At 39.0% G+C, this 18,059-nt stretch overlaps 1 protein-coding gene across 2 annotated transcripts in view; it reads left to right on the top strand.

The window, feature by feature from the left end:
* The window catches only part of cse1l (CSE1 chromosome segregation 1-like (yeast)), a 40,446-nt gene that overhangs the window by 15,530 nt on the left and 6,857 nt on the right, over positions 1-18,059 (top strand). For both annotated transcript variants that reach the window (XM_041204690.1, XM_041204691.1), the window contains exons 10-22: positions 1,984-2,113; positions 2,644-2,709; positions 5,092-5,294; positions 5,378-5,462; positions 5,838-5,899; positions 6,189-6,325; positions 6,496-6,599; positions 8,739-8,836; positions 9,414-9,564; positions 11,691-11,899; positions 17,413-17,510; positions 17,602-17,687; positions 17,956-18,037. In XM_041204690.1, the coding sequence (XP_041060624.1) occupies positions 1,984-2,113; positions 2,644-2,709; positions 5,092-5,294; positions 5,378-5,462; positions 5,838-5,899; positions 6,189-6,325; positions 6,496-6,599; positions 8,739-8,836; positions 9,414-9,564; positions 11,691-11,899; positions 17,413-17,510; positions 17,602-17,687; positions 17,956-18,037 (1,511 nt within the window). The remainder of the gene's footprint in view (positions 1-1,983; positions 2,114-2,643; positions 2,710-5,091; positions 5,295-5,377; positions 5,463-5,837; positions 5,900-6,188; positions 6,326-6,495; positions 6,600-8,738; positions 8,837-9,413; positions 9,565-11,690; positions 11,900-17,412; positions 17,511-17,601; positions 17,688-17,955; positions 18,038-18,059) is intronic.

Raw genomic sequence — 18,059 nt, 5'->3', positions numbered from 1 at the left:
CACCCACCAGAAAGCACTATGTGCTCCCTGTGCGGGCGGGGTGGTGGGGGTCGGATTTCCCTGATCCAAGAGTGTGCTCTTTCGCAGATGCGCTTGAAAGTGTGCACTCATCTTTCTGAGGCTAAGTGCAGCCTCGGAGATCGGCGCCAAATTCAAAAATGTTAAGAACAGAAAAATAAAATTTCCCTGACATGTCCCCTCATGTTACACTGTCACATGAGTTGGGACATGTCCATCACTTTTAGTTGAACTTTTCCTGTGCATGAGGTTTTGTGCTTTCTCTGAAGCCCGCCAGCGCTCCCGGCCTGCCCACCAACCTTAAGGTTGGACGGGCAAGTCCTTTAACTAGCTCAGTTACTTTGTCAATGGCTTCAATAGGCCATTGACAGGTCGGCAGGCACACAGCTGATTTAGCAAACACTTCTAAACACACAGGATGGTAGAGGTTGGAACTCAGTTCTGAAAAAGGCAATTTATGCAAGATCGATTGTTAATTTGAAATCTGATCCTGATAATAACTTGGCTTAGTAAAAGTTTAAGGCGTATGGGGCAAAGGCAGGTATGTGGAATTAGATCGCAGATCAGCCATGAGCACATTGAATCGTGGAACAGCCTTAAGGGGTTAAATTGCATACTCCTGTTCCTGAGCAAGATTTCAACTTCCTCCTTCATGCTTTTTATTTATTACTGTCTGTTAGGCCTCCTTTACTTGTTCAGTAGGTTATAGTGTAAAAAATAGGATCAGTGTAAACCATATAGACCTTTGAGCCTCCTTCACAATTCTGTAAGATCATAGCTGATCTTCTACCTCAACTTCTTCCTACACTATTCCCATATCCATAGATTTTTGGATATCAAGGAAATCCATTGATCTCTGCCTTGGATATGCTTAACTTAGCTAAGGGGACCAAAAATATACATTGTACTTCCAGATGTGGTTTCACCAAGGCTCTAAAGAATTGTTCAAAATAGAAAGACATGTCAAAGATTTTAGTCTTGCACTCATCGGAACGCTTTGCAAGAAAACCAATATAAAGGGAAAACAACAATTTATGCTGTACAGTATAAATTGTTGTTTTCCTCTTATATTGGCAGTCTTGCGAAGTGTTTTTGTGGTGAGTGCAAAACCAAAAGCTGCGAAGTGTCCCTTTTTTCAGCAATATTGAAATTCTGTACTATAAAACAACTACATCTGCATAATTGTAATATGGCTACTTTACTCTTGCACTTCAACCTCTTCATAATAAAAGCTAACAGCAATGATTACCATAATTCTTTATTTTGAGAAGTAAAAACAATGATGAATGCACGTTTATTTAAACCACAATTGACAAAGCAAAGCTAGAATTGATATCTGAATTGGATAGGGAACATAACTTAAGAATACGTGTTGCTTTTCCCTATCTACAGTTGTTTTCTTAGCCTGGTGATTGCCTCTAAATTAACAAAAGCCTAGATTCCATATATTATACCCTAAAAAAATGATACGGCAAAATACATTTAATCAGGTGTCTTCCCTTCTTGTCTTAACTTTTTTAGCCTGAAAATAATATTTGCACATGCAGATGGCGACTCACTGTATAGACCTTGAAGATTATAACTCTAACTGTAAGGAAGTTATGTTTCAACATGCTCTTCAAAATAGAATTATACAAAAGCAAAACCTGTACTAAACTTGAACCCAGCAAAGCTTAATATTGAAAATCATAAGAGATAATATTCTAACAGCACCCCTGATCAGCATCCATCAATAGCTCTACTTCTGTTTTAGGGACAAGAGCTGTTCCAAGATGCCACAGTAAACCACAACGTTGTGAAGTGTTACTGGCTTTGAATGCAGGCCTGAAATGAGATAGCTTTGTATAAGTTGATTTTCTATTTTTAAATCTCATGGGAGTACATGACACTAAGTGCTTCCTGCCCTCCCCCAAAACCTTCTAATTCCTCCAAATAAAACTAATCATTTTTTTCTTATCTTTTTAGTTGGTAAGCAATGCTATTCAATTTTTGGCATCTGTTTGTGAAAGACCACACTACAAACATCTATTTGAAGATCAGAATACATTAACCAGTATCTGTGAAAAAGTTATTGTTCCTAACATGGAATTCAGAGGTAATTAACTCCAAAGGAATTTATACTGTCAAATACAGAGCATAAATTTCTGTGGTGATTCAGTGAAACTGTGTTGAAAATGCACATTGATGAGAATGTACATTGATGAGTTGGTGAAGACCAGATTGGACTCTGGTATGGGTGGCAGAAGTTGTTGAGCAGCTTGGTGACAGTCATCAACTGGATCTAGACGAGTGAGATGCCTAAGGACTGTTGACAATTGTGGAATAATACTTAAGCATGAATTGGGGCTTTTAAGAGTGCAGGAAAGAAAATTGAAAGAAAGCATTTATGTCTATGATGACTTTGGCAACAATATATTATATTGTTTTCAGGACTTTGTAGCTATTTACAAAATGTCCAGAATTCTAGCTTAAAAATAAAATTTGGAATTGCATTGGGAGTAGTATTTGAAATATGATTGCATGAGTAGCTTCGTATGGTTAACCCTCAAATGAATTGTTTACTAAATTGATAGGTATGTCAAAAAAATCGTCATATTTACTAGCAGCAAAATGTTTTTTTTTTAGCTGCTGATGAAGAAGCATTTGAGGATAACTCTGAAGAGTACATCAGGAGAGATTTGGAGGGATCAGGTAATTTAGTGGTTCTTGTCCGTAATGAATGGATGTTCGATTCATCAAGTTCACAACTACTAATCACATAATATCGATAAATGTTCAAACTATCCAGTATATTTTCATGCTCCTTTTTCACAAATAGTGGCTATGGCTTCCAGCCAAAAGTTTAATGTTTGTTTTTGCCTTTTAACTGCTTTGTTTCTTTTCTGGCACCTACCCTGAAATACAGCAAATTGTACAGGTATGTCTGATCCACAAAATGTAGGGCAAATCTAATCCAAACAATTATCACCCTAACAGCCTTCAACCAATCATCCGCAAAATCATAGAACTCACAGACAGTATTATCAAGGCACACCTACTTGCCAACACTCAGTTTGGGTTTCAACAAAAATGTTCAGACCTCATCACAACCTTGTCCTGGGCATGGCCTTGAGCTGAAAGCCCTTTGCAACAAATGGATGTTTGACCAAGTATGGCACCAAGGGGATCTACAAATCTAAGGTTAACGGGAAGATCTCCCAATAACTTAACACAAAATATCTGTGATTGTTCAGTGTCAGTCATTGTTGCCCCAGGATTATTGCTGCAGTAGAGCGTCAGGGTGCTCTTGCTCAGCCATCTTCAACTACTTTGTCAAAAACTTTCCCTTCTGCATAAACTCAGGACTGGAGCTATATACTTACAATTTCAGTGTTACATATAATTTCTCCAAAATGAAGGGGTCCATTCCTGCTGTATGAACCAGTTAATATGCAGGCTTATCACAAATGGCGGATAGCTTTTGTGCTATGCAGTAGCCATTGTTACGGACAGGAGGAGGGTTAATTTAAACTGCACTAATTTCTGCTCTCACCACAGTCTGTAAACAGGTGTTTTTGATTTGCTTCCCACTTTAGAAGTGGTGGCGTGTTTCCCAACCCCTCAGTTTTGGTGTGATCCAATTTTCTGTTAATAACCCCACAGCAAACTTGAGATAGGATGAACTCAAAGGGTTAGTTCATTTGCACACACTCATGCAGGAGGAGGGTTGAACTTTGCGTCCTTTGCACTTGTACAATAAAAGAGGGATAGAGACAAGAAAGATTTACAGTGCAAAGACCACAAAGTAAAGAAATATTGTTTCTCCTGGGTCCAGAATCCTGAATCAAAGTCCAATGAAGTATCCTTTCATGGAGGTTGGCAAGTTGAAAATCGATGCTGTATAATTCACATTTCTGGTGGTGTTGACTTTGCATGGTGAGATCGGCATGCAGAGATGAATCAGTCTTATAGGCAATGGTACAGAATTCCCAGTAGATGGGGGCCAGGTATTTGGCCTGGGCTGAACCCCTTTTCTGTGCTGCTCCTAGTTAGATGGTAAAATGGCAGATTGAGGGTTTTTCAGTACAGCAAGGCAATATTACTAGTTACACAAACTAGAGGTCCATGTCACATAACTCCCACCTCTTCATAGTGTCTTTGACAAAGGTTGTGTATCCCTTGTCTGGGTCCTTGAGATGGTTAAATGCCTCAATCATTAAGAATTGAAAGGAAGGTGGCGGGGCCCTTTGTCCAACAGATAATTAGACTCCAGTTGGCCCCCTGGTTATGCAATGCAAGTGGCCTTTGTTTGGTCTCTGAATTTGGTCTGTGCAGCCCACAATGTGTCGTTAGTGCCTCTTCAGAGGTAACAAGGTGCAAACTTTTTTAATAATGCCAGATAGCTCCTTTTGTTCAGGGGTCACAGACAGGCATAGATTCAACCATTTTACAAGGTCTTTGTTCAGTTTTTTAAACATTAAAAATAGCCATGAGGATATCAGTATGTATTTGATAAAAATATACAGGGTGAGGTCTTTGTCCCCTCATACCACCTTCAACAATGAAAGGGTGAACCACCTCATCCTGACCTTCAGTGGCACCACAATCACATCCTCTGAGGCCCCATTAAACAAAAGCTTAACTGGACCACCTCTGTCAACATCATGACTAAGAGCAAAGTTGATGCTGTCAATGATGCTTCCAATTTCATATTTTTGCTGATGTTAACTGCAATTAGATTCGCTTCTAAAGTTTACTGGATAGAGTTCAGCTTGCTACAGAAATAATTTGCTGACTGAGACCTGCTGTGTCAGATGAATGAACTAAGTTACAGTGTAGAAAAAGGTTTCTTGGAGCTACATTAGGTTGACTGCTGAATTTGTTGGGCTCTGAAATAGCTTAGTGAAAGCTGCAATTCTGTTTGAGCTTGATGACACTCATTATCTGGACTTGTTTTATTTTAATAAATATTTGAAGTTGTGACCTTTATATGCAGAGTAAATGTTATTAATATCTCTTTTCTCTTTGCACTCACCCACCCCAAAAAGCAATCTCTTTCTTTAGAGTTTGTTAATTTCTAACTTTTTTTTGCAGATATCGACACAAGGCGAAGGGCAGCTTGTGACTTGGTACGGGGACTTTGCAAATACTTTGAAGGGCCTGTAACAGCAATATTCTCTGGCTATGTCAATTCTATGCTGCAACAATATGCCAAAAATCCTTCCATTAATTGGAAACACAAAGATGCTGCAATTTATCTTGTGACCTCACTTGCCTCCAAAGCTCAAACTCAAAAGGTACTGTTTCTCTGTCCCACTGGCACATTTTGTTTTCTTGTGTCTTGCTTTAATTATTAAATAGTATTTTTTTTAATTTGCAGCATGGAATAACTCAAGCAAATGAGCTCGTAAATTTAACAGACTTCTTTGTTAATCACATACTATCTGATTTGAAGTCACCAAATGGTGAGTTGAAATATTCCATCAGTAATTTTGAAACAATGTTAGAAATTTTGTACAATTTAAAACTGCATATGTGCGGTGTAATGGCTTTCCTGATAAAACACAATCACGAATGGAGAAAGTTGTCACTAAACCTATGCATTTATGGATGGTGCAAATACATACATGAAAGTAACTGAGTATTGTCAGAAAGCTCAAGTTTAACAGATGCATTGCTTACTTCAAGGCTCTTAGCCTTTTGCAGCCACACATTACCTATTGGAATGTATTTGTGGAATGTATTTCAATTGTTTTCTGGCACAGAGTTTATAGTCTTGCTTTGGCACTTATCATCAATGATAATATACCTGATCTATATGCTTTGAATTTTATTTACAGTGAATGAGGTTCCTGTGCTGAAAGCAGATGGTATTAAATACGTTATGATTTTCAGGAATCAGGCAAGGGCACTTCCAATTTTGTACTTGATATATTTTTAAATTAAATGGTTACTGTAAAAAAAAACTGTTACTAAAAATGTCAGTATTCGTAAAACATTAATGCCTTTCACATAAATTATTACTGGATGTGTAGCAATGCACTAAGTTAAAGTTTAGTTCATAGAGAGATGTATCTTAACCTTTTATTCAATTTGTTTTGTGTTTTTAAGTATTTTTCATTGTGTGTTATTATCTTTTTTTGCCACTGTGAAGGTAAAGTATAAGAGTTAATTTAATGCTTGCATTACAGCTTCCTAAGGAACAGCTTTTGATATCCCTCCCACTGTTGATAAACCACTTACAAGCAGAAAACATTGTTGTTCATACGTATGCTGCCCATGCTCTTGAAAGAATATTCACTATGAGAGGACCCAACAATACCACATTGTAAGTATTTCTTGTGACAGCAGTTGAGGTCCACATCTATAGTTTAAGGTGGTTACTTGTGGCCATCTTTCAATTGTGTGTTTTGTCTTATTTTTAGTAAATCATAGTAAGGTAGTAATTCATATGCAAAGGTATCAATTGTTTAAGGAAAAACATTTTTCTGTTTTCAGAATATCTGCTGTGGAGCTCGCTCCTATGGTTGAACAGTTGTTAACAAATCTTTTCAAAGCCTTGACTTTACCTGGGTCTTCTGAAAATGAATATGTCATGAAAGGTGAGAATGATTTAACAGTGAGCTGTTCTGTTGGCTAGCTTTAGATTTGTTCATTCAATGACAGTAAACAATATATTTGCAAGCAAAGTTTTGCTTAGTCAAAGTTTAATTCTCCATGTAGAGTGAAGTACTTACAAATCAAATGAATCTAATTTGGGAAAATACTACCTATTGAATATTTCTTGGAAGTCAAATACAATCCCTGTTACAATTCACCACGCTTTATACCTTCCCAAGCAAAATGATCACTAATCTAAATGTGCTTTAGAAGGCATGCAACCGCACCTCCAAACTATAACATGTATGTATATGACAAGTAACTAAAGGTACAGTACCGCTTGATATGGGTGAGCTGGCTTCATCTCAGTGCTATTTTATTTTCCCATCCTTCTTATCTTCCTTATTCAAGGTTGGAGAACCATTTCATTTAAGTATCATGCATGGGTTCCAACTATGGATTCCTTCATACCAAGCAAGATAAGCACGCAGCTTACCTTGACTTGGGGGGTCTAACTTTTGCATTCCAGTAGAGAAGGTAAATGCTTGGGATTCTTTGTTCAGCCTCCGCTTTACATTTAAAATACATACAGGTAGACTACCTCAAATCCGGCTACTCAAAAACTAGATGTTTTTTCCCGCACTCCTGCAAACCTTGACCCCACCCGACCCGGCGTGATAAAGTTTGTGGAGTTGCTGAGTACTGGTTGGCTTTGCGTGTCTGATAGTTCCCATGCTCTAGCGAACCTTGACCCTACCCGACCCAGTGCAGATGTGGCAGAGACAGTTGAACTCACCCAGGAAGAACAAAAGATTTAGAGAATCCAATGAGGCAGAATATTTATCTGTGTATTGTACTTGAGATCAGGACATATGCTAATTGTTGCTACAGTTCAGGATACCTGTATTGAGTTTTGATGGCATTAGCAGCACTCCGGCTTAAGATCAAACATTGCATTTAATACTCAAAAGTCTTTAAGTTCCATGGACACTGTTGCTTTTTAGCAGCTGGCCCAAGTCAGTTCAGAGAAAGTTACAGTATTAAAGAGGACTGTACAATCTTTCATGAGTGGGAAAAAAAAGGTTTTCAGTTACTTCTACAGGGTATTTTTAACATTATTTCGGTTTGATATTTTATCATTTTAAATGGGGTGTGCTGATATGGGGAAGTTGGGGAGGCACTGAACAGTGATTAAATCCAGTGCTTGAGAAGTGAATTAATATCAGCAGTGACATGGCCATTAACCTAAAGTGCTTTGCAATCATAAGTTGGTTTTCCTGCATCCCCTATTCACAGAATTAAGATGTCCCAATTGTCTTTCTGCAAACCAGAAAGTTCTGAAATCTGGCATTGACACAGTTGCCAGATTTGAGTTACTCTACCTGTACTAACACTATATTGCTCATGTCTTCTCAGACTTATCACACATTTATAAGCCTGCTTTGTTTGAATGCACATCTTGGCTCATGTAACAGTGGTAGAAACTGATGTTATACGATGTCTGTCTCCACTGTGTTTCAGTGCAGATTTATGTGCAGTACCCCAAGTACTGCATGTTATAGTTCAATTTATAGACATAAAAAACAAGTATCCATGTAACATCATTTATATGGCCTCTTTGTATCCTTTCATTATGGAGAACTTTAATGCAGTTCCTTTACTGAAGAATATAGTTTGGTTATGAGCAAGAAGTTCTTTTGAGGAAGGAAATTACATTTGTGGCATAGTGCAAGGTTGTTTCGGGAAATGCAAATCTAAAATATTTTACAAACTACAGTTGCTTTTCATGAGGTCATTAGGTATTAAAATAATTGTTACATTCCTGCACTCTACATAATTAGCATATGAAATGAATCTTTCCTCTTTCACCCCCTTCTGCCACCATTCTGTACCTGAAAGTGCACAGGGACAATGATTTGCTCCAAAGCTATCCAGGCATTAGAGACACAAGAAAATGAGATGATTATTTTTGTATATTGCGCATTCCACCTCACACAACAGTGGGCAAATGACATCAATTTTCCTGACACACCTTCAAGTAAAAGTATTGGCTTGGGATGCCTGCTCACCCATTTCACAAGAAATGACTGCATAGCTTGTGGAAAAAACATCTTCTAAATATGTTCTCTTTCTGTTGACAGCCATTATGAGAAGCTTCTCCCTCCTCCAGGAGGCAATTGTTCCTTATGTCCCCACACTGATTACTCAGCTAACACAGAAGCTATTACTAGTTAGCAAGGTGAAGTACCCAGTTACTAATACCATGTATAGTTTACTTCGTATTAAGATGAATTTTGAGTGTTTTAAATCCTTTCTTCTATTTATTAAAGTCTTTAGAAGTTATGATGTGGTCTGAAGAAAAGATCAATACATTCATTTACCATTCCTATTTGTTCTTTTTTAGATGCAATTTTTTAAAGAACCTGTTCACTGATAAAGATATTGCACCTCTGTTGCTGTTTTACTCAATTGGTGGCACTCTGAGTTAGCATTTTGATTTGAACCTCAAAATGGACTTGATACTTTGCTGTGGTACTGAGTGAGTGCTGCATTGTTAGAGGTTCCATCTTTTGGATGAGATGGTAAATTGAAGTCTTGTATGATTGCTCAGGTCTACATGAAAGATTTCATGTCACTATTTGAAGGAGAGCAGGGGCTTCTTTCTGCCTTCTCATCAGCATGTTCGTTCAGTCAGCACAATCAAATCTAGATTATCTGACCATTTGCGCATTGGTTGGACTTAAATAAATACAAATTCTTTCTTTGTTAATATGTAATCATTTATCAGCATTGACTTGAATTTGATATTGTCCTAGAATCCAAGCAAGCCACACTTCAACCATTACTTGTTTGAGTCTCTTTGCCTATCTGTGCGTATAACATGCAAGGCAAACCCTGCCACTGTGAGAAGTTTTGAAGAGGCTCTCTTCCCAGTGTTCACAGAGATCTTGCAGAATGATGTGCAAGGTGAGTATAGTTGCAAATAATTTCACTAACTACACAGTGAATTCACTTTTGTATTAGTGTTTTTGACCAAATTCTGCATTTAGATGGAGAGAAAAGCAGGAATGATGAGAATCTTGGGAGTAATTGTTGTTCACCTACAAGCTGAGATCAGTTAACTAAGTACAGGCTCAAGACCAAACCCTGGGACCTTCCTGATCTGTATTGTTACGAGAACTATACTTACCTCATTGAAAGTGGCGGTCAGGAACTCCAACTCCTGACGAACCTTGGAGCTTTTATGCATGCGCAGAACAGGCTGCGTATGCGTAGTTTTGCAACTCGTACTTTTCTTGGGCCAAGGGCCCAGTGTGCCGGCGCACAGAGGTAAAATGGCGCGTAAACCCGGGCCAGGTGGGAGGACCATGGAAGACCAATGTCCCAGGCAGGGAGAAACTCCAAAGGGGAGAAGGGACAGGAAGAAGTCCCAAAGGGAGACTCCCAGACAGGGACAGAAACAGGTCCCAGTTAAGTTAAGAAAAAAAGAGAGGAGCAGAGAAACAGGCTCCAAACAGGAAAATGGCTGCAGAGAGCAGGCTTCAAGTGAAGAGGGCTTAGGAGAAGCCCTCAAGATCCAAGAGGGCAGCAGAAGGTTGGTGACTCTGGGCTGTTGGCGCAAAGGGCACCCCTTTGGATCAGTAGCATTCTGCTTGGTGCATCTGAAGTTATGTTTAAGTTGGTGGCTGGGTGCATGCTCGGGAATGCAGGGGAACAGAATCTCGGGAGAAGAGATTGAAACCCTGTGAGGTGGGCTGTTGTTGATGCGGTCCGATTTTGAGTGACTTGGAGAGAATTCCAGGCTAGATCTTCGAATGTAAAGACTGGAATCCTTCGTGTGAAAGAGACAGAGTTTCAGTGAGTTTGACTGATTCAGTTATTACTGACCTCTATGTGGGTTGTTGAGAAATTCATGGACTCTGTCTTGGTTGCACCTGCCATTTATTGTGTAGTGTGGTGTGTTTGACCACAGGTTGCTTGTTAATTCACAATGTACCTGATATTTACCCTGAATATTAGGGTATAAGATAGATATTGTAAGTTGTTTGGCTTGCTATTTAAATTTAAAATCTATTTTGGACTGTTGCCTTAAAGGGGGTGTGTAGTTGGGACTCAGGTTAATTGGGAATTTTGGGATTTGTTATAGTATTAAGTAACTGTAATCTCTTTCTGACCTTTTATGTCGTAAAGTTTATTTTTGTTTGTTCAAAACCTGTGAAATCTTGTAGCTTTATTCACTAGGCAAGTGTCTAGGCAAGAATCTCAAACTTTGCCTACTTTAAACAAAATGTTTTTGGCCCATGACCAAATCTTAGCAAAAACTTGGGGATCTGGTTAAGGATCATAACAGTATGCCTTAGTCGCTCATTGCAGAAGTTCACTGAACCATCACAATTCCAGATCTGTAAATTGAGCTAGTAGAGAGCTGATGAGACACCCTTTATGATTGCTATTGGTGATGTACCCTCCCAATAGGTGGAATGGGTACAGTGACTTTTGTTTTACGAACTGCAGCCCCAATAAGATGTTCCGCTGCAGCTCACTGGTCTATTAAACAAATGGTGTCGGCTGGGGGCGCCGGTGGAAAGCAAGGTGGGTGTTAGGAATAGTGGAATTGGTGAAACAGGCTGCTGTGATCGGAACGTTTTGTGGCCTGGTATGCTCATTTTACAACGCTTGGGCCCACAAGGGCTGACCTCCAGCAGTCCCATTAAGAACTATCTGTAAGGCCCCTCAACACATGGAGAAAGTCAGATTGGCATACACGCGCATACTTCATCCACTTCTCCTTAAAGGTTTCATCTGGAATCCTAAAACACGTGCAGAATCCTTATTTAATAGTTTAAAAAGTATTTTCCATGTGTTGGGTGACAATCCTGGGCCACTCATTTAAAAGCCTGTCTGAAAGTTGATTCAGGCAGACAAATGGTTGCACAGGGTCCCTATCAAATTTTCTGTTTTTCAGATGAGAAACATGTAGCTGGTAGTTTAAGGTCTCCTCTGATGTCTTCAGCAAACTTGAAATTTCAGATCATTGCGCACCTCAACATGGATTTTTTTTTTTCTTTGTTCTCTCTGTTTCTACTTTTTAGAATTCCTTCCTTATGTGTTTCAAGTGATGTCGCTGCTCCTGGAAATATACAGTGCTGATATCTCTCCATGCTACATGGCTCTCTTCCCGCATTTGTTGCAGCCACTACTCTGGGAACGTGTAGGGAACATCCCACCTCTTGTCAGACTACTGCAGGCTTTCTTGGAGAAAGGAGCAAATTCCATTTCTACTACTGCAGCTGATAAAATTGTACGTATAATTATTTTAACTCTTTAAAACATCTTTCAAAATTAGCATTTCTTGACCAAATTTTACCTCATTTAGAACAATTTTAATACAAAGTAGAATCAGAAAGGCTACAATCAAATGTGCAGTAATGTCAATAGTTTTGCGAATCCTTAACAATTAGTTGTAGCCAGTGAGAGAGATGTAGGGTAACTCTCAACTCTAGCAAAGGTTTAAAATTACAGTGGAAATGAAAATCAGAAGAGGGGTGTGATGCAATATAATGCCATTATTTTACACTCCTGCTAAAATTAGAAGTTACTCAGATACTGTTCAGCTTTGCTAATCATTTGCAAGAAGTCAGGGTCTGAATGCTACTGTTACCTGAAGATGCTCTATTATGAGTTGACTTTGCTTTTTAACTTTTATCCCCTTTACAAGGACAGCAAATGCTACTACACCTCTGGATGAAAATGTTTTTATGGTTGGACACGTACATTTTCTTTTCAATTTGATCTTTAGCATTTGGTGTAGCCTATTGCAAACTTGCAGAATGTCCATTCCACCCTTTTTGCCCTGTGCAGAATGTGCATTCCACCCTTTTTACCTTGTGCCTTCATTACGCAATGGTGCCATGTCCAGTATATCTTGTTTGCATGTTGTTTATATAAATTGTTGAGACATTTACGGGATAACTTATAAATGCAAGTGTGGTCATAGTGTCGGAGATTAATCACACCGAGGCAACATTAATACATAGAAACCCCATTTATTACTTGTGCACAAGGGAGAACAATGCAACGAGAGCTATTGTGCCGTCTTCAAGCAGAATACACAAAGACTTGCTTAAAAGCATTTTACAACCAATCAGTAAATTTTGTACATCCCAATCTACTTATTTGCATAAGTTTACTGACCAATCCACGTTCCAATAACTTTCCATTCCAACACCACAAATGCAGTTGTTTATAATTTGACTATCACAACTTTCGGCCCAAGAGAGAGACACATGGAATGTCTCAGGGCCCATCCTGCTATAGTGGTCAGACAAGATGCTATTGTTCTTCAAGGTTGCAGTGTTTTTCTCTTAGGTCTAAGCATTTAATTCAATTTCTCCATTAACCCTTTTAGTACTAAGTGGGTTCCCTATTTGTCTAGGCCACCACACTTCCCCCGCTTTGTCCTAAAAGGACAATCCACTTCCTTATCCAAGTTCTATGTATCCTAGCCGCCAGGCTTCATCCTCAGTGGAATCCTGATTCCTGAGGAGAGGGAGGGAATAGATAACTGGCTTGCCACCAGCAAGGTAGGCACTGGAACCTACCCGAGTGCTACCCTTGGTATAATTTCTCCTGACACATAGCCAGGCCTCTCCCTTAACAACCAAAAGTGGGCTCCTGTATCCAAATGGGCGTTTGCTGAAAAAGGGCCCCTTAATTACCTAGGGACCATGCAGAATCTGAGGGGAAAGCCAGAAAATGCATCTCAGAGGAGGAGGAGTTAACAGGAAAATGAGTATAAATCCAACATTTAGTTTGATTAACTTGCAAGACTATGGCCTGCATTCGTTGAACCACAGAATTGGTAGGCCATGCCCCCGCAAGGACCATGCAGGACAGGATCCAAATCAGATTCAGCATTCTGACGGCTCAGTTAAAGTTCTTGCACAATCACTTCCATCTGAGGTCAGCATCCGCTTGACGTGCGATGTGTGGATCCACAAGGGTCGTCCTTCAACCTTCACGGCCATATGGGTAGTGAGCAGGACTCAGAAATGCCCCTCCCATCGAGGTTCCAAACAGTTCTTTTCTCCTGAAGGTCTTTACCAGGACTAGGTCCCCGGGCTGGTATTGATGACAATCTTCAATGGTGGGCTTTTTCTGAGCTTCTACTACCTGTATATGCAAGCTCTTGAGAGAATTAGTGAGCGCTATACAGTATGTAATCATTCCCTCATCCATAGCGTGGATGTCCATTTCCCTAGCAGACAAAGGTGGGGCCACTGGTACGGTTAGGGTGAGAGTGCATAGTTATGAGCGCCAAGGGTAGAGCTTCAGGCCATTTCAAACCGGTTTCTTCACATTAGTCATCTCGGTGGAACCTCCAGAAACTGTCGGAGATTAATCACACCGAGACATCATTAATACATAGAAACCCCATTTGTTACTTGTGCAAAAGGGAGAACAATACAACGAGAGCTATTGTGCCGTCTCCAAGCAGAATACACAAAGACTTGCTTAAAAGCATTTTACAACCAATCAGTAAATTTTATACATCTCAATCTACTTATTTGCATAAGTTTACTGACCAATCCATGTTCCAGTAAATTTCCATTCCTACACCACAAGTGCAGTTGTTTATAATTTGACTATCACAACTTTGATTACCTTTGGCCCAAGAGAGAGACACATGGAATGTCTCAGGGCCCATCCTGCTATAGTGGTCAGACAAGATGCTATTGTTCTTCAAGGTTGCGGTGTTTTTCTCTTAGGCCTAAGCATTTAATTCAATTTCTCCATTAACCCTTTTAGTACTAAGTGGGTTCCCTATTTGTCTAGGCGACCACAATAGTTTTTTCAAGAACTCCAGATTTGCCAATACTTTCTTGCCACAATGAAATCAAGGCAGCAGGATTTTATTCCATTTTTTCTGAAAAATGGCTCGTGATCAAGATTACATTTATTATTTTTCCATTTGGACATGACTTAAGTTGTTTCTGCAATTTTGTTAGAAACTTGGAAGAAAGTATAAACATAACTTAAGACTCTGGCTATATATAGTTTGTTCACCCCTTTGTTTTTGTTCGAGATTGAGAAACTTCAGGTATCCAAGTTGACTTCAAGATGGAAATTTGACATCAAAGCCACAATGTGCTGTTTTCCATGAAAAAAACAAAGTACTGCGAATGCTGGAAATCTGAAATAAAAACAGAAAATGCTGGAAAAACTTAGCAGGTCTGGCAGCATCAGTGAAGAGAGAAACAGAGTTAACGTTTCGAGTCTGTATGACTCTTTTTGAGCTCTGAAGAAGAGTCATACGGACTCGAAACATTAACTGTGTTTCTCTCTCCACAGATACTGCAAGACCTGCTGAGTTTTTCCGGCATTTTCTGTTTTTATTGCTGCTTTCAATGCTTGTTTTGCTTTAAGCTTACCTTCCCTTCTCACTCCTGCCTGCCCTGCACCTGCGCACACATGCAGATTTTTGTTTTCTTTCTACTCCCTTTGGGATGTGCAGTATTTTCCTTTATCAGCTTCATGTTAGTTTACAATCATTTTGCAGGATTAAACATGTACTGATGATTTGTGGAAAGATCATAAGGAATATGGGCCAAATTTGGACATTTGGTGCTCCCTGTTCAGTAAGATCATGATTACTTTCTACCTCAGCTCCACTACCCTACATTGTTCTCATATCCCTTGATTTCCTTACTATCCAAACTTCCATTATTCTCTATCTTGAATATACTCAAGAACTGAGCATTAACAGCTCTCTGGGATAGCCAATCCCAAAATTTCACAAATCCTTTGAGTGAAGAAACTTTTCTTCATTCCTCAGTCTAAGACTGTCGCCCCAAGTTCTAGATTCCCCAGCTGGTGAAACATCCCCTGAGCATTTGCCCAGTTAAGCACCTTAGGAATTTTATATGTTTCAATTACTTCACCCCTCGTTCTGCTAACTCTAGGAAACATAGGTTTAGTCTTCTCAATCTCTCCTTACTGGACAATCTCCTCATCCTGGGTCTTAGTTGGGTGAACCTTAGTTGCCCTCCTTCTAAAGCAAGTCCTTTATGTAGGACCAAAGCTGTACACAGTACTCTAGGTGTGGTCTCACCAAGACCCTATATATTTGCATTAAGACTTGTTCATTCTTGTAATGCAATCCCATCCTAATTGTTAGCATACCATTTGTTTTCCTCATTGCTTGCTGTACCTGTGTCAATTTCACATTACATGTGCAAGGGGACCCAAATCCACCAACATTTCTCAGTCTCTCACCATTTAAAAGATATTCTGCTTTTCTGTTTTCCTACCAAGGTAGATAACTTCACATTTCTCCATATTATATTCCATTTGCCAGGTTCTTGCCCTCTCACTTAACCTGTCTATAACCCTTTGCAGCTTTTTTGCATCCTCCTAACAATTTGCTTTCCCACTCAAGTTTGCACTATCTGCAAATTTGGATATATTACACTCTGTGCCCTCATCCAGATCATTGATATAGATTATAAACATCTGAGGTCCAAACATTGATCCTTGCAGCACCCAACTAGTTACAGCCTGCTAACCTGAAAATGATATTTGCCTAATCGTGGAATGCACAAGCGGAGTTTAATTGTTCAATTATTAATCTAAATGGGACATTTGTTTATACATCAGTTTGTTTCTTCTTCAACAGCAAATTTTGCGCTCATAATTTATTTTGATCTATGTGGATATAAGAGATGCAAGGAGAACAGCATGTGGCTTGCATAAGAAGACTTGGGTTAATTTAGCACATGCAGCTCTGTTCCCATCTCATCCTCTTATTTTTTAACTTGCATCTTGCCAGTTTTCCCAGGCTCAGATTTCCTGTATAACTGATAATGATCTTTGCTTTAAAGAAAAGTGAAGCACCGGATTGTAATAAAGAATATAATAGAAATATTTGACAGTAATTGGATATTGCTATTGCAATGTATATAATAACTATCCATTTTAATTAAAGCATTTTTATTTTACATTGCCATTTTTTAAATTGCTCCATGCCTGAGCTTTGACACCTCAAGGAAAAGGTGGTGTTCTGAAGATTTTGCATAATGATAGAATAGGCTTAGGCGAACAGGACGTCAATTATGTCTGGAAGTGTGGTAGGAAATTGGGTATGGATTAATTGTTGCGCTAGGCTCATCGTGGTTGGGTTTGAAATAAATGATCATAATTTGCAGAGAGAGATTTTGGACTAAATAAGAAATCTGTTCCTTTGATGTAGGATTCTCAGTTGGACCGCTTCATAACATTCAGCAGCTTTAACTATTTCAAACTGGTCTCTTGGGATAGCAGAGTTGCATTTCAACAAGCAAGTTAAAAGTTATGGACAGCAATGTTAAGGGCATTTATTGTTAACAAAATAGAGCAACCCTAAAGAATGACTGATTTAGTAAAGCTCACCAATATCCAGACCATGCTGCAGGATTCATATACATGCATCAAATGCAAGCTCCTTGTAACATTTGAAATAAAATCACAAAACGTATGGGGCAATTGACCTTTTTAAAAAATATGAAGAAATACAAATATTTAATAAATTTGTGACCGCACCTGAGAAAGATGAAAAGACAAGAGTGTCTTTGGTGCAAAACAAGCTGACAGTCAGAGGAAGGGATAGCTGCTGAGTGGTCACAAGCACAATGCAGAGCTGATGCTAATTGTGGCACCTAGACAGACACATATTCTTAACCAGTATTGTTGTCTGGTGGTAAGCAGAAAGTTGAACAGGTACTTCGAAGAAAAATATAGATTTTTCCTGACTTGCTTTCTTTTTCTTTCCAATCATAGCCAGGATTGCTTGGAGTCTTCCAAAAGCTAATTGCATCTAAAGCAAATGACCATCAAGGCTTCTACCTGCTTAACAGTATAATTGAACACATGCCTCCGTAAGTATAGAGCTACTTTCTACAGTTTTTTGGGTGTTAACAGCTGAATAAACTATGTTCATGGATTGTTCTTGTATTTTCCATCTGTTAGTGATGCCATGCACCAATATCGGAAACAGATCTTCATTTTGCTTTTCCAGAGACTTCAGAATTCAAAGACAACAAAGTTTGTTAAAAGTAAGTTTTTTTTTCTTTCTAAAGAAGTCCCTTCATTAAAATTTTACAAAATGGTTTGTTTTTTTTCCTCCCTATAGCAAAGTGACTAACCCCAACTCAGTGCTTTCATGCATGAGACTAGCAGATTCTGAAATGGGAACCTGAAAGATTGAACCTGTAATTCACCACTCTCACTGTTTATTGGTGCTCCATGACTATGCACTTATATTTGGAGGGGGATCTTCTCAATTTATTGATTTGTCTGGATTTTTTTTGTTTTGCATTTTAGGCTTCTTGGTGTTCGTTAACCTTTACGCTGTGAAATATGGAGCAATAGCATTGCAAGAAATATTCGACAGTATACAACCAAAGTAGGTATAATGCTGCCTAAAT

Source organism: Carcharodon carcharias, chromosome 14 (genome assembly GCF_017639515.1).
Source record: "Carcharodon carcharias isolate sCarCar2 chromosome 14, sCarCar2.pri, whole genome shotgun sequence".
In the NCBI taxonomy this organism is placed as follows: Eukaryota; Metazoa; Chordata; class Chondrichthyes; order Lamniformes; family Lamnidae; genus Carcharodon; species Carcharodon carcharias.
This window is presented reverse-complemented; position numbering and strand designations above follow the sequence as displayed.